At 36.8% G+C, this 16,007-nt stretch overlaps 1 protein-coding gene across 1 annotated transcript in view; it reads right to left on the bottom strand.

Moving 5' to 3' along the window:
• Positions 1–231: 231 nt before the first annotated feature.
• The window catches only part of SLC22A2 (solute carrier family 22 member 2), a 48,509-nt gene continuing 32,733 nt past the window's right edge, over positions 232–16,007 (bottom strand). Inside the window, exons 7-11 of the mRNA XM_001381437.4 lie at positions 13,384–13,598; positions 7,954–8,062; positions 7,090–7,202; positions 3,709–3,808; positions 232–1,480 (exon numbers count right to left, since the gene is read on the bottom strand). Of these exons, the coding sequence (XP_001381474.2) occupies positions 1,414–1,480; positions 3,709–3,808; positions 7,090–7,202; positions 7,954–8,062; positions 13,384–13,598 (604 nt within the window). The 3' untranslated portion in view covers positions 232–1,413. The remainder of the gene's footprint in view (positions 1,481–3,708; positions 3,809–7,089; positions 7,203–7,953; positions 8,063–13,383; positions 13,599–16,007) is intronic.

Raw genomic sequence — 16,007 nt, forward strand, 5'->3', positions numbered from 1 at the left:
ACACATACACTGGCAAAACATGTTCCCTCTGTGTGTTTAATAGTCACTGAGGGGGATGAGTATTTGTGGGAGAATAATTTTACTACTGTTTATTTTTTATTTTGCCCAGTATTTTTTTTTCTTATGAAATCATTGGAGTAGAGTTGAAAGGCTATTTTGAGGCCATAGCGTTTAAATCCTTCATTTTACAGTTGAGGAATGATGGTTAATAAGAGTACCTGTCTCAAAGGATTGTTGCGAGAATCAAAGATCAAATTTATAAAAAAATACTTAGCACAGTGACTGTAACATAGCAGGTACTTAATGGATGCTTATTTCTTTCCCCTTTTACAGATGAGGAAACAGACACAGTATGGTTAAGTGGTTTTCCAAGGATTACAAAGCTAGGTAAGTGTCTTAGGCAAGATGCTTAACTCAGGACTTCCTGACTTCAAGCCCTCTTTCCAGCTCCTTCCTTCAGCTTTCCATGCCATCTATCCCTTGTATAAAAGACTTAATCTTGTGAGGTAGAGAGAAGAATACTCAGACTGGCTTTAGGTCCCTGGACTGGAGTTAGAGTTCTTACACTTACTAATAATATTCTCTATATCAAAGTGATACTATTATTACTGTTTCAATCTCGACCAAACTCAATAGCATTTCATCTTTGTCTTGGAGATACATATAGAAAGCAAAATTCGTGTGTCTTTCTTTGTAATTTTCTCTAGCCTGCAAAATCTTGACCATCTGTGTATCTTTAATGATACCATCCTAATAGGACCCTGACTAGTTGTTGCAACGCCTTCCAGATCTTTAAAGATGACCTCTGTTAGCATTGCTATAGGAGTACTCAAGTACCATCCAGTCTGAAGTCAAAAAGAAATGACTGATTCCACAGTACTGGGATTTGGAATTTCTAAATCTCATAGCAAGAATTCAAATAAGCCACAGAAAATAAGTATAATATTTGGAATTTTCCTCATTCATGGTACAGAAGGGCTCACTTAAAAATATCACTACCCATTGTGGATAATCAGGTACATAATCTTTTTTTTTTTTCAATCAGGAAAATACATTTTCTTCTTTTATAAGTGATTGTGTTTCTCTCCAACTCCCCCTATTGTTTTCATTGTTTCTGTGTACAAGTGAATATGGGGAAAGGAGTCCTTAAAGGAAACACAAATGTGGAATAGTTCCTATACAAATTGATGGTTATTATCCTGGGATCTGGAGAGAACTGGAGGGGGTTTGACAGGATGGAGCACCCTAGGTTCTCTGGACCAATAGTATTACAAGTTCCATTAGAATATAGAGCTAAGATTAGGAGGCATGAAAGGAAATAAGATTGTATGGGGTTTGTGTTGGGCGAATAATTCTGCTTCTAGCTTTTAGATCATGAAGGCAGGCCATAACTGGGGTTAATTTTCTTTCTTCTTAGGTATGCATGACTTCTGGTTTCTGGACCTGGAGGTAAATACTTTTCTCTTTAGTTTTTCTTTTTCTGTGGAGAAAAAACAAGATGGTGAGGCAAGAAAGAAATAATGAAGATATTAGAGGTCAAAGAAAAGCCCTCACAACAACTTCAGATAAAGAGGGAGAATGACTGGCAATAAGGGTACAATAAGGGTACAGTTAGACAACTTCACAATGGAGTCTGACCTGCCATTCTCAAATGAGAAACTCAAACTAATGAATAATAAACACAGTGGGCTTGTCATTCCTTTCTAATCTAGGCAACAGGACTGGCCCAAAGCCTTTTTACTCAGTCCTTTTTGTATGAAGGAAAATAGATGAGAGATTATAAATTTCATGTTAGATTAGACAGAGGTCACAACTATGTTCTATTGCCTCTGTTTCTTAAAGTAGAAAGCAGGAGAAAGACTCTGGAGGAGAGGGTTAATTTCCTCCCACCCTATATTCTAAAAAGGGAAGAATTTAATTTGGATAGTCTTTTTTAATGCCTCGATGATCCTCCTGAAGACTCTGTATTCCAAGAAAGGGAAAAGATCATAGGTAAATGGTTGATGAATATCCCTATAACACTTGATTTACAGCCCTAACTTATAGTATCTCACAGATGTGATGTAAAAGAGTTTATTATGGGTCATTGCTCAGATTTCCATAATTATCTGTAAGTTCTCAGGTGGAACATACCAATTCCCTCGTGTTTCTGCTTTGGCCATCTCTTTTAGGCATGCCTTTGTTTATGGCCACGTGAGAACCAAGTTCTCATTTTTGAGGAAAGAATTTCCATTGTAATATTGAAACACAAACTCTCAGTTATCTCTTAGGAGAAGTTTCTGTGGGTTACTGCAATAGAAGCAATTTAAATGAATGAATATGGTCAGTATCTGTGCATTATAGTGTCTGCTTGACTGGCATGTAAATCCTAAGAGACAAAAAAACTATTAAAAATATTCATCATTCACAGATGATGGACTCAGAAAGAATCACCAGATGACTGAAATTCTAAGGAAAAAGCATATGACTTGGTCAGTAAGTAGGGCTGGAATAGGATCTTAGAAATTGTTCTGTTTGGTAAATAAAGTGCAGAGTGGTAAAAAAACTTACCTTCAGTCACTCGGAGAATAAGTGTCAAAGCCAAGCTCTGAACCCAAATCTCCCGACTCTAGCATGTGTCGGGAGCACTCAGGATGCTTCCCTCAGTACTAAGCTACCTTCTATGAAGCATTTTGTGTTTGAACTAGCATAGCATAGTGGACAGTAGACCAGTCTCAGAGTTAGGAATTCCAGGGTTCGGATCTGCCTCTGACACATACTAGCTAGTTGTTCCAGGCAACTTGTCAAGGCTATAAATTACAATTAAACTAGCTATCTGTCTGGATGGAAGGAGTCCCCACAGTGGGAATGCCCCAAACTGATAGAATTATAGGGCTAGATACTCCTCCTCCCAAACTGTGCAAATCCTAGGAATGCTTCTTTGGCAGCATGCATAATAAGCCTGCACATATTCCCACTTCAGAGAAAGTGAGCTAATACACTGAGCACAGCTTTTGACACTTGATAGGAAATAACTAACTCTCTTTTGGTATAAGTTATTTCCTGTTTAAAATTTTTCAAAATAGATGGTTGATTTAGATTTCAGGGACTGGTCCAGGTCATTTCAGGTCAACCCTGATTTGGGACTTTTAGCAATATGATCTCTTCATTAGACAAAAATTTAAAAAGAGGCAAGATTAAATGGGGGGGGGGGAGTACAGAAAACTGGATGTGAATAGGAAAAAACAAAAGCAGTGAGCTGAAAATTAGGTCAAGGGGGAAAAAAAGAAACTTCTTTGTAATTAAAAAAGAAACATGTATGGAGATGTACATGCCTAATTTCTTCTTTTGAGAGCCCCAGCTATAAAAACTTCTATGAAAGAATCTGAAAGTGTTCAAGCAGAGGCTGAATGACTTATTAGGTATCAGAGAGGTTCTAAAAGGAATTCCTGAGTTGAGTGGGAGGTTGGAGTTAGTGACCGCAAAAGCCAATCAACTCAGATTCTGTGATACTCTGATTCTAGACCTCTCTGCATTTTTTCTCAACAGCTGTGTACAAATGGTCTTAAGAACTAAGAACTGGGGCAAGTCTTGCATTCTTGGACTATACCCGACACATTTGGCCCAGATACAAACAACAGAAATGTTTGAGACACATTCTGTAGAGACAACTTGGTAGCAATGGTGGAGCAGGTTTTCCTTTTTTCTTTAGGAGACACGACACATTACCTCTTCATATTTTCAACCTCTTCAATGGTCTCAGGTAAGGCCATCCCTTTGGTCTCAGGGAGCATCAATACCAACACCCCAGCTATTAAGCCAACCACAGCTAGAAGTTAAACATACACAGTCAGAATCTAGACAACACATGTGCAGTCCCATTAAGAGCTAAAGAATGTGATGCTTTATAATTAGGGTGAACTTGATTTTTTAAAAACCATTGTACCATACTTATTTGCAGATGCTTTTACAACTGCTTGTTAACCCTGTTTTCCATTGTAAATACGATATGAACACCCAAACTAGGCATAATTAAAATTCCTTACAGGAAAAAGAAACTCTGGAAAATCGAGTTCAAGTTCATCTGTAGCCAGTCAGTCCACATTATTCTGAACCTTTGATGTTAGAAAATAAATTTGGTGGCCAAAATGACCAGGAGATGAACTGTCAAACAAACAAGTCAACAACATTTATCAAACATATAATAAGACCAAGTTCTGTGCTATGAGCTGAAGATACAAAGAAAGGCAAAAGCAGTCTGTGTTCTCAGGGAGTTCACATTCTAATGAGGGAGGCAACATGCCCACAACTATGTATGTACAAGATACAAGCAGGAAAAAATGGAGATAATCTCAAAGGGACAGCACTAGAATTGAGGGGGACCAGAAAGACTTCATGAAAAAAGTGGGATTTTAATTCAATGAGGCTTAAGTGAAGACAGGAGTTAGAGCTAAGGAAAGAGGGCATTCCAGGCATCAAGGAGAGCCAATGGGAAAAAAAATGAGTTGGAGATGGAAGATCTCATGCAAGGAACAGAAACCAATGTCCCCAATTAAGGGAGGAGAATATAAGAAGATCGGAAAGGTGAGAATGGGTCATGTTGTGAAGGACCTTAAAAGCCAAATAGAGGAATTTATATTTGACTTGGGGACTAATATGCAGCCAATGGGGTTAACTGAAATGGGCAAGAGAGACTGCGTTTGGTCAAAGCTGGGCTTTAGGAAGATCAGCTGGGCAGCTGAGCAGTGGATATACTTGAGATAGGAAGACCAGCCAGGAAGCTATTACAATAGTCTAGATGTGAGATGATGGGACTTGTACCATGTTGATGGCAGTGTTAGAAGAGAGAAAGAAACATATGAGAAAGCTGATGTAAAGGTAGAACTAGACTCATTCCTCATCACTTTCCTCCCCTGGAACTCCTCTTTTGGAAGACAGAGTGGAGAGCTCCTCCCAAACCCTCCATTTAAGAAAGGTGCCAAGGTCATCCATTTTTTCATTCCCCTCCCAACTGAATTTCTTTGGAATTTTCAATTCCAATTCCAAGATGGGTACCTCCCCCCTCCAATTTTTCAGGCTCCTTTTGAGTATTATCTTCATCCATTAGATTTTAAGCTCCTTTGGGACAGGGGCTGCTTTTCTTTTTTGCATTTGAATACCTAGCATTTAGCACAATGCCTGCCATACATATAGTAAGTATTTAAATGAATGTTCATTGATTCACTGATATAGGAGAGGAAAGAGTCAAGGTTGACATCTAGGTTACAAGTCCAGGTGACTGGAAGATTGGAGACTCCCTCAATAGCAATAAAGAAGTTAGGAAGAGGGGACAGTTTTTGGGGGAAATACTGAGTTCTGTTTTGCACATGTTGAGATGAAGATGCCTATGTGCCATCCAGATCATAATATCTAATAGGCAGTTGCGATGTGAGACTGAAGGTCAGGAGAGAGATTAGGGTCTGGAAAAAATAGATCTGAGAATGATCTGCATAATTGAATTGGTGGGAGCTAATGAGACATAGTATGGAAAGAGGAGAGAAAGAGAATCAAGGGCAGAGCTTTGGGGGACACCTATGGTTAGTTGGTATGATCTGATTGAAGATCCAGAGAAGTTTGAGAATTGGGCTATTCTAAGACTAAGTTGCAGATAATACAACCATCTGCAATGGTGAAAGGGATTTTCTCACCAGAGCTTTCCTACAGCAATGAAATTACAGGTCCAGACCAAAAAGAAAGTTATAATAGAATGATATTAAAAATATAGTTAATTTTTAGTACATTTCTGTCTCTCCTAAATTCTTAAGGTAATGGGGTTTAGAATTGGAAGGGGCTTTAGAAATCATCTTATTCAACTGCTATATTTTCAAGATGAGGAAACTGAGATGCAGAGACTGAGTATCTCAGTCATACACTTAGTATACAGGTGCTAACTAGAATACTTAGTCTTCAAATCCATACTAATTTCAAATTCCGTGCTGGGCTCTTTTGATTACACTACCCTGCCTTTCATACATCTCCATTTTGTTCCCATTTCTCTCCAATTTATATTTTGTTCATTTTGTCTTTTAAAAAATAGAGACAGCAGAGCAGGCATTTTCCACACTTCTCCAAACTTCCAAGATTATTCCAGAGCCTTGCTATTGTTGCCTTCCAGAATGCAAAGAACACATTGGATGCTCAATAAATAGAGATAAGTTCATTCTCTGGGGAGATGCTTGGAGGTGCAATTACCTGATGAAGAGTGCAATACCATTCACAAAATAGTATTTACATTTGCAAATATTTCCATATGCTAAATTATTCCTCACAAATTTCTCAAGTGTAATTAAAATTACTATTTTTTTTGCAGTTGATTATATTACAAATACAAATAGATATACTTCCTGACTTCAAGGAGTTTAAATTGACTGAGTCAGAAAAAGACATGAATACAGATAAACATTGTGTGTGTGTGTGTGTGTGTGTGTGTGTGTGTGTGTGTGTGTGATTTTGGTAAAGAAGAATGCTAACAAATTGCAAGGGGAATGGGGAGACCCTTCCTTCCTTCCTTCCTTCCTTCCTTCCTTCCTTCCTTCCTTCCTTCCTTCCTTCCTTCCTTCCTTCCTTCCTTCCTTCCTTCCTTCCTTCCTTCCTTCCTTCCTTCCTTCCTTCCTTCCTTCCTTCCTTCCTTCCTTCCTTCCTTCCTTCCTTCCTTCCTTCCTTCCTTCCTTCCTTCCTTCCTTCCTTCCTCTTTCCTCTTTCTTGTTGGCATTTGAGCTAAACTCTGAAGTAAACTAGGGTTTCCAAAAGGCAAAGAAGAGGATGGTGATAATATTTTATGCATTGTGAACAGTCAGAACAAAGTTCCAGAGGTGGGAGATGGAGCAAGTAAGCCATTTTGTTTGGACCTTAGAATGTATGGAGAGAGAAAATCTTTCTATTAGGGGTTCTGATGAAATGGTAAGGAAAGCAGAAACTATAAACAGAAGTACAATTTTGAGTTGCCCATTTCTCAACGATCAGAAAATAATTATATGACCCTTATTTTCTGATGGAATAACAAAGGTACTTAGAAATTGTGTTTTGGATAATTGTTTTTTCATTCTGCAAAGAGCAAGATTTCACTCTTACCAAAAACCACTAGGGGGAGTTCATTCCAGATCTCAATCAACCTGTAGACAAGGAATGGTGTTACCATTCCACCAATGTCACACATTGTAGAGCAGACCATTACACCAAGATTCCTAAAAATATAATTTTTTTTATCAATCAAAATACATCAATCAACACCCCAAAAACAATATCCCCAAATACTTCAGATATTTTCTTAGGTCCCTAAGATATCTTTTCTTTAGGCAATCATTAGCATTTTTTTTCAAAGTAGGAGGGAAATGAATGATTGATTTAGTCTCCTTATAGGATGGTTTTTAAGAACTCTTACCTTCTGTTTTAGAATTGATAAAAATTATTGGTCTTCAGGCAGAAGAGTGGTAAGGACAAGGCAATGGGAGTTAAGTGATTTGCCCAAAGTCACACAGCTGGGAAGTGTCTGAGGTCAAATTTGAACCTAGGACTCACCTAACTGCTCTTTATATGATAATTTTTAGTCAAAATTTCAAGGGAGAAACAATAATTTTTCTTTTCAATGAAAGCTCAAAGTATCAACATCTGAAGTCAGGTTGCTTCCCCCATGAAGCTCTGAGCTTCATATGCCCCCTCATTTCATTAGCTCTTTAAGCTGAACTTCCATTTTGTAATTTGGCACTTTTTCTGAGGAATTTCAAGTCTTTCCCCCAACATTCTTGGTTTCCCTTTAAGTTCTTTGTATTCTGCCCACAATTTGCTTTTGTAGGCTTTACAAAAGTAAAGTGCCCCCTATGACACTCTGCTACTTGCTCAAAAACATCAAATTTTGTGTAATTGTTGTGGCATCAATAGCCCAACATTTCTGGTCATTTCAACTATCGTTCTTCATGTTGAGCAAATTCCACTTACCTGATGAATGTGGGATACAGTTCAGTATTGACCAGGCAAACCATTTCATATGCTATTGTGATGCCCATTCGACCCAGGCATGCAACTGCAACCTTTAGCCACATTAGATCTAGAGGGCAAAGATTTCAACACATAGATTGGAATGAGAAAAATACTCATGCTTACAGCCATGATAGCACATAATCTTACAATAATGTGAGTTTCTATATCTCAGGGATCAGGGAGGGAGCAACGATGACTTCTCTAAATAACAGGCAAACATCAATTAAAATTTCAGAAAATCATCCATTCCACTTTATTCTAATTTAGTCCAACAAACATTTATTAAACATCTACTGTATATAAAACACTAGGATTATGATAGTGCCAGGGTAGATGCAAAGTTTAACTAAGATGGGTCCCAGTCTTCTTGGAACTTATAGTCTAGTCAAAGAGGGAAGAATATAGGGAGGACATCAGGTGAATTCCTGGTCAACTTGATAATCTTACAGGATGGTGAGCTTTTTTAGGGACTTCTAGTAGTACCTCTCTCTCTCTCCAGGATACTTATTTGGCCCTTTGATGGCTCTACAGTGACCCTTTGGCACTTCATGAAGAATAGACGAACTATGAAGGCTGCCTCCCAAGTGAATTGTTTGATCCAGACTCTTGTATGGGGAGCAGACTTTTCTGTTGACCTTTAAGATATATTCTGTCCCCAACCCACTCATTCATGCACATATTTGAGAAGAGGGAAATTTAGAAATATTTTTGATAGGTAGTGCCTACTTGAAGTAGTCAACTGGAATTCCATGTTCAAATGATCTTTCATTTTCTTTAACTTAGGTCTTTGGTGTTGTATTTTGTGCATGGACAGCTCAGAATGTAAGCTAGAGAAGGGTAAGAGAACAAACAATTACAACTATTCCATCCACATTATAGGGGTTTGGGGCATGATTTCCCCATGATCTGGAAAATTCACATGCAATTTTTGGCTTTCCCTTTGTATTAGAGAAGAAGTCTGAATTTCTTCTTTTTTCTCTTATGGGATGTTTACAGAACCTTATTGTAAATCTGGGGTAAGTATTTGGTCATAGGTTACATGTAGGTCAATGTTAAGTAAAAATATCATATGAAAAAGAAGTAAAAAATACCAAATAAATATGAAAATTAAGAAAAATTAAATGAATTTGAGATGAACACTAAGTATATTGCATGTATAGAAATATATTTGAAAATAACCTTTGAAATTCTCTACATAAATTCTTATGCTGACCCATGATATATTGAAACTGCAATGGGGAAAGTCATGATGTGGAAGGAATACCTATATGTGGTTTCACAGTGTTTTATCTTTTTTGAGGCAGTGCAATATAGCAGAAAAACACTGGGTTTGCTATCAGTAGACATGAGTGTGAGTCCTGGATCTTCCACTTACTACCTATGTGATCTTGAGCAAATGATTCTCTGAGCCTCCAGAAATTTAACTGTAAAATGAGGGGCTGAATGAGATGACCCATAAGGTCCCTTTCAATTCAAAGTCAACCATTCTTTGATTGTATGAAAAGCAATAGTGGGAAGAATATTGGACTTGGGGCATGAAGACATCAAATAAAACACAATATTTTATACTTCTGTGATCTCAAACAAGTCAGTTAATTTCTTTCAGCATGGGGTATAATTGATAAAGTTAAAAGTGCTTGTATAATTAGCATGGTTCAAAGTTCATATGAAGAATGTACTTTGTAAACTATGGCATCATATACATATAAACTATTATTTTTTTGCATTCTCATCTTTTAAAATCTTTAAATAGAATTTAGATAGAAACAGTCATAAGACATGACCTTATCCTGCTATAATTCTATTATATTTAATGTTTTATAAATGATAATACAGATAGATTAAAATAACTGAGTTTTTTGTAATTGACTACAAGTATAGAATGTAAGTTCACTGAAAAATTTCATGGGACAGGTTGAGTCCCAGAGAGGGCAATGGGTATGAAGGACACTTCCTCCTATTCTCATACTATTTTGATTTTTTTCTCCTGTATTTTGAAAGTTTTCCATTCTATATTGCTAAAAGATTATGAATAGTAGGCATGGCAATATCTTCGAAAAATACTATTCTTAAATTTGCATGAACTAATTTATGTTTAAATAATGAGAGTGATAGTTCTATATGTAATGATGATCTGATTCTAGTCCAATTTTATTCATTGAATTCTCAAGGATATTTCAAGTTCTGTATTTGCAATATAAGGATGTTAACCTGTTTGTTCTTATCTCATTCTTATTCTATGGAGTTCAGATAGAAATGTTCATTGGACAAGTTGCTATCTGATTATTATTTATTTATATTTAATTTTGTGGAGTATTGCAGGGGGGTAAAACAACATTTTTTTTTTTGCAATTAAATGTAAGTATCAGTATCAGTGTCTTCTGCCAACTCTCAGAAAGTGTTCTTGATACCACTCTAATAGCAGAAAAGACAGTTAGGATGGTGCATACCACATCCTATTCCCATATGGTTTTGTTATCTATTTTTAGGTCTCCATATTTAAAAAGTTTTTCATATAACATGGACATTATGAATTTTTGTCATGGCAAAATGTTGTTCTTAAATTTTTATGTATCAATAATATATCTGGGCAATTGTGAGTGACGATTCAGTCTGTCATCATGGTCTGGATCCAGGAAAGTTTATTGGATGAATTTTTCAGAATATTTTGAGTATACGGAAAAAGGAAAGGAAATGAAGGGAATAAACCCTAAAGGAAATAAGTAAAGCATATTCCATGTCCCAGGCACTGCACAAAATACTTTACAAATATATCATTTGATCCTCAAAACAGTTCTGTGAGAGAGGCGCTACTATTATTATTCCCATTTTGCTTTTGAAGATACTGAGGCAAACAGGTTAAGTGACTTTTCTAGGGTCACACAGATAGTATATGTCAGAGGCAAAATTTTAACTGAAGTCTTTCTGATTCCAGTCCCAGAACTCTATCCTAGATGTACTGCCTGGATGCCTTATGGGGATTTATCATATCTCAAATCATGAAAGTTTTAAAATATATGATTTTTTAAAATGACTCTTTTGAATCAATTCCAATTCCAAGGCAGAAGAATATTAAGGGCTAGGCAATGGGAGTTAAGTGATTTGGCCAGGGTCACCCAGCTAGGAAGTGTCTGAGACTGGATTTGAACTCAGGACCTCCCATCTCTCGGTCTGTCTCTCAAACCTCTGAGCCACCTTGTCTTCTCCAAAAGGTTTTTTATAGATTATTGGTCTGTTTCTCATATATGTGCTCTAAGAATATCCACCCATCTTTTCTTTCCTTTTTTTGCTGAAGATCTTTTCTTTTTTATCTGTAGTTGTCAGAGGGCAATGAGCCCTATATTTTATTAATAGATTTTTGTTATTTTCCAGATCTCTGATGGTTCGTTTTGTATTCCATAAAGTACACATTAAAAGTGATTTTGTATAGGCGTTATTGCTTTAATGTGTTCTTCCTATTATTTTGATTTCAGGATACCAAAAAAGTCTTTAATGTATTCATATACAGATTTCTTTTTAATATATTTATGTTTCATATGTTTTACCTAGAAGAAATGGAGGTATTTATAATTTTTGCTTTCACTAATAGGTTTAATTGTGCAGTTAGACAGAGTGCCAGGCTTGGAGTCAGGAATGTCTGAGCTTCAGTCCAGCTTTAGATAGTTAATAACTGTATGACCCTGAGCTAGTCACTTAATCCTGCTTGACTCAGTTCTTCATCTGTAAAATGGGCCAGAGAAGTAACTAGTGAACCACTCCAATATCTCTGTTAAGAAAACCCCAAATGGGATCACTAAGCGTTGGATATGACTGAAATGATGGAACAGTAACAAACAGATTTAATGTGACTTCCAGACTCAAGTCTGAAACTGTTAATATTGGTTTTTTCTTTAGCAGACATTAAGAATTTTATATTTGTCTAGTCCAAAGGACATTTTTGGTATTAGTAGAGGAAAATTCTATGAGACGAAGGAGCTATTTAATGTATTCTTCTTTTAATGAAGTCATGTAGCTTGATGTCATCCACATACATCAAAAGATTTGGAAGTCATACTTAGTTCTACTTAGGAGAAACAAAGGTAGGTTTAAGGTTAGGCATGACCATAATGGGCTGAAAGTATCTCCCTGAAAAGTGATGTGTTTTACATGAATTATTCTTGACATTTTGTCAATAGTGTGTTTTAAATATAGAATGGCTTCCCATGTGGATGTCAACTATTTTTGCATTCCAATAAGCCATATTTTAAAAAAAAATTGCAACATATGAATAGACTATGAGCATGGAACTGAGTCAAAGGCTTTAAAATAATCATCAAATTCAGTATAAATGTTATGGTGCTTTTTAACTGTTTAATAGTTATTAAACTGGTAATAAATTCCTCTTTACACTCATGAAACTTTCTGGCCTTGCATTTTTTTGTTCCTTAGCTGATACATTGTTTTCTTATAAGTGTTTATGGATTTTAGTGATATGAGCTATAAACATTTTATATAAACATCAAATGGGCCTATATTTTGAGGCACCATTATTGTTTTTATCTTTCAATAATAGATAGGTGATGCCTTGGGATCAGACTTGTAGCTAAGAAGTTTGTTAAGGATCTTGCTAATAATTCATGCCCTTCTATGATGCGGTTGGGTCAATGACTATGAACTTGTGTGTCTGCTGCTTTCTAGTTTTGCAGAGAAGCTTGAATTTCAGTCACTTCCCTTGACTTAATTGTATTATCTTTTATTATATTAATAATGTGTGAGGTTTTTGTTTCTCATTTGATTGAAATTGTATTTTTATTGTTGGATTTCTGATAACTATATAGATGAGCAGAAATTTTCTGCAAATATTTCTTCCTCAGGGATTCTGTTTTGCCTTTCGTTTCATACTGTTTGAGCATTTGTTTGTTGTTAAATTGTCTGTTTTGTTTTTTTACACTGCTCTGGTTCCTTATATCTCTTTGAGTTCTCTATTTTATTTTCAACTGCTGATGAAAGGAATGTAGAATTTCTAATATGTTTTTATCCTGAATATCTCTCTCTCTCTCTCTCTCTCTCTCCCTCACTCTCGTTATTAGTTTATTCTAAGACAAATATGTTGTGTAATTTTGTGGTTAAAGTAATAGCAATAATTTGAGTGACCTCAAGTATTTTGGCAAAGCAGTTTCCTAGGCTCAATGCTATATGATCTTAGGATCAATAGAACCTCATTGGGAGAGACATTAGGGGTAATATAAGATGACCCCTTAATTATACAGGAAGATATTTTCCACCATTTCTTGTTCCTTATCCTCATTATTGATAAACATTGGAAATAGTTATTTGTGCTGTGCCAACATTCAAAGAGCTGAATAGAATGGTCTGTCTGGCAAACCAAAGAGTGACCCTTAAACTTACCACTGGGAATAAAAGCTGAAATGAGGCAGGATGCCCCAGCCACTATATTTGATGCAGCCCAAGGGTAGCGCCGGCCAATTCGATCAATGGTGAGGATAATGATGAATGCAGCTGGGAACTCAACCAGAGCAGAATAGAAGAAATCCAAATAGATATTCCCACCTACAAGTCCCAGGTGCATGATGAGACCCTGATATAGCACAGAACTTGTGAACCTTCACAGAGAAAAGAATCAGAATGAGGTTAAGACCTTTGTGATAAAGGAAACCAAGATGATCTCTTCCTTACTTCTTGATGGGTTGGAAAACAAAGTTTACAATGATAAACATCTTGTATAGAAAGATATTGGATTGAAATTAATACTATTCTAGTTCCCTGAAAAATTGATTTATATGTGGGCTAGAGAAGGAAGTCCAGTCCCACTTGCCCCCAACCCCATGATAGATGCTTAAGACAAATATGCTGTATAATTTTGTGGTTAAAGTAATACTGATAATTTGAGTGACCTCAAGTATTTTGGCAAAGCAGTTTCCTAGACTCAGTGCTATCTGGTCTTAGGATTAATAGAACATCGTTGGGAGAGACATTAGGGGCAATATGGTATGACTCCCTGTCAACATGGAAATCTAGAAATCCCCAGTTTTTTTAGTTTGAGGGTAGAAACCCCAGGTTTTAACCTTGTCACAGGAGAGGTTTCCCCCTGAGTGAAGGTCCCTGTTGACACCCCTAATTATACAGGGAAGATATTGAGACCCAGAGAACTGAAGCAATTTCCCCACAGTTAGGAAATAGCAAAACTGGGATTCTAAGTCAAATCCTCTGATTCCAAGATCCTTGCTTTTCCCATTTCACCAGGAGTCTTAAAGCCTGGTTTAGTGTCTTAAAACAGGACTGGGAAGATTTGGATACTGAGGTCTATACAGGGAAAGGTACACTCCTTTATCTTGTTACCTAGGTTGCCAGGACTGGACATGAGATTTGGGGCAGAGCCCCTAGTCATTGCCCTAATATTGGGGATAAGGATGGGGTTCTTGCCATTAAGAGGTTCTCTATTCAGCCTTTGCTCCTTTTATTCCCAAAGTCAAATACTCAGAAATTAGTTGTGGCTACTGAGTTGCTGTTCAAAGCTTTGGACTACAGTTCATGCTTCTGAGAGAACTGTTATGGCTGGAGGAGGAATGGCACCAGACAAATCCCTAGTGAAGGAGCAAACAAAGAGAAAGTGTATTAAGTAAGCTTTACTGAGGGGGACATACACAATGTTGGGATGGTTAAAGGAGGATGCTGGACACAAGGCAATCCTCTAGGGGTCATGAATGGAGTGAGAGCCAATGTGGTGAAATTAGGGTGATTTTTATCGGGTTCTTATCTGGGTCAAACAGAACCAGATGTTGGAAACAGGGGAAAGGCTTGTGAGTCAAAGTTCAGAACTGGCACCGACTCAGGCTGAGGAACTGGAGAATGTAGGAGGAAATTGTTGACTCCTTCTTCCCAGCAATAGGGGCTTTGGCCAGTTACTGTTCATCTTAGTCTCCCAGATGTAATGAGTAATTAATAATACCCCAGGAAACAATCCGAGCATAAGTGATTTATTGGCTAGGCAGTCTGAAAGAATGAGCCAGTGGACTCCCCAGTCAATCTAACTCAGGGTTTAAAAAACAAATCCTAGTGGATTTGAAAGACTACTATGTTACAAATAGCTTATTTTAAAAAAATACTTAACTGTAATTGTAATTGATTTTCTTTGTAATAACATGTATTTTATTTTGTGCATTGAAAAACATTATCCTAAGAAGTGAACCAGAGAACCAAATAAAGAAGACCCTCCTCCCGCTCTATACAAGGTATACTAGGTATCTCTAGGCATACCCTGATGCCTTCCTCCAAAATGTGCCTTAGTAATTTAAAGGAAAATCTCATTTTAAATTTGAAAAAAATTACATTTAAATTTTTTTAGATCAACTAACAAAAATAATTCCTTTTATGATTGAATATTCAATGAAAGTTAAGTTTTTTAAAATCCCCTGTGTTCTCACTCTAATGAAATGTGCTGGCCATGCCTGTGTGACTTTGACCCTGTGCAAATGTCTTTCTTAAGATTCCAGACTGCCCTGTTGGTGATTAAAATAGATAATACAAAGTTCATTGTTAATTGAGGCAGTGCTCGGTTATCTGTGAAAGCTGGAGACAATCTTTTCATTTCTAACAATGACTAAAAATTTCTTGCCAGTCAAGTCTTTCATAAATATTTAAGGGGCAGCAAGGTGACTCAGTGGAAGAGAGCCAGGCCTGGAATCTGGAGGACCTGGGTTCAAATTTGACCTCAGACACTTTCAATTTCCTCCTCTGTAAAATGAAACAACTGGACTACATGAACTCCTTTGTCCCTTTGAGCACAAAAAGATTATCTGGACAAATCATTTAACCTCATTTACCTAACCCCTTGCTCTTCCGTCTTAGAGTGGTTGCTAAGACAGAAAATAAGGGTTTTAAAAAAAGTCAATATGTAACTTTTTTATTTCCCCTACCTATTTTTCAGAATTGTCAATGAATTACAAAGACAATCCAAGAAAAGGAGGCAACAGAAAGAAAATGGGCTCCTCCAAACACTGAGTTGTCAAAAG

Source organism: Monodelphis domestica, chromosome 2 (assembly GCF_027887165.1).
Source record: "Monodelphis domestica isolate mMonDom1 chromosome 2, mMonDom1.pri, whole genome shotgun sequence".
Lineage (NCBI taxonomy): Eukaryota > Metazoa > Chordata > Mammalia > Didelphimorphia > Didelphidae > Monodelphis > Monodelphis domestica.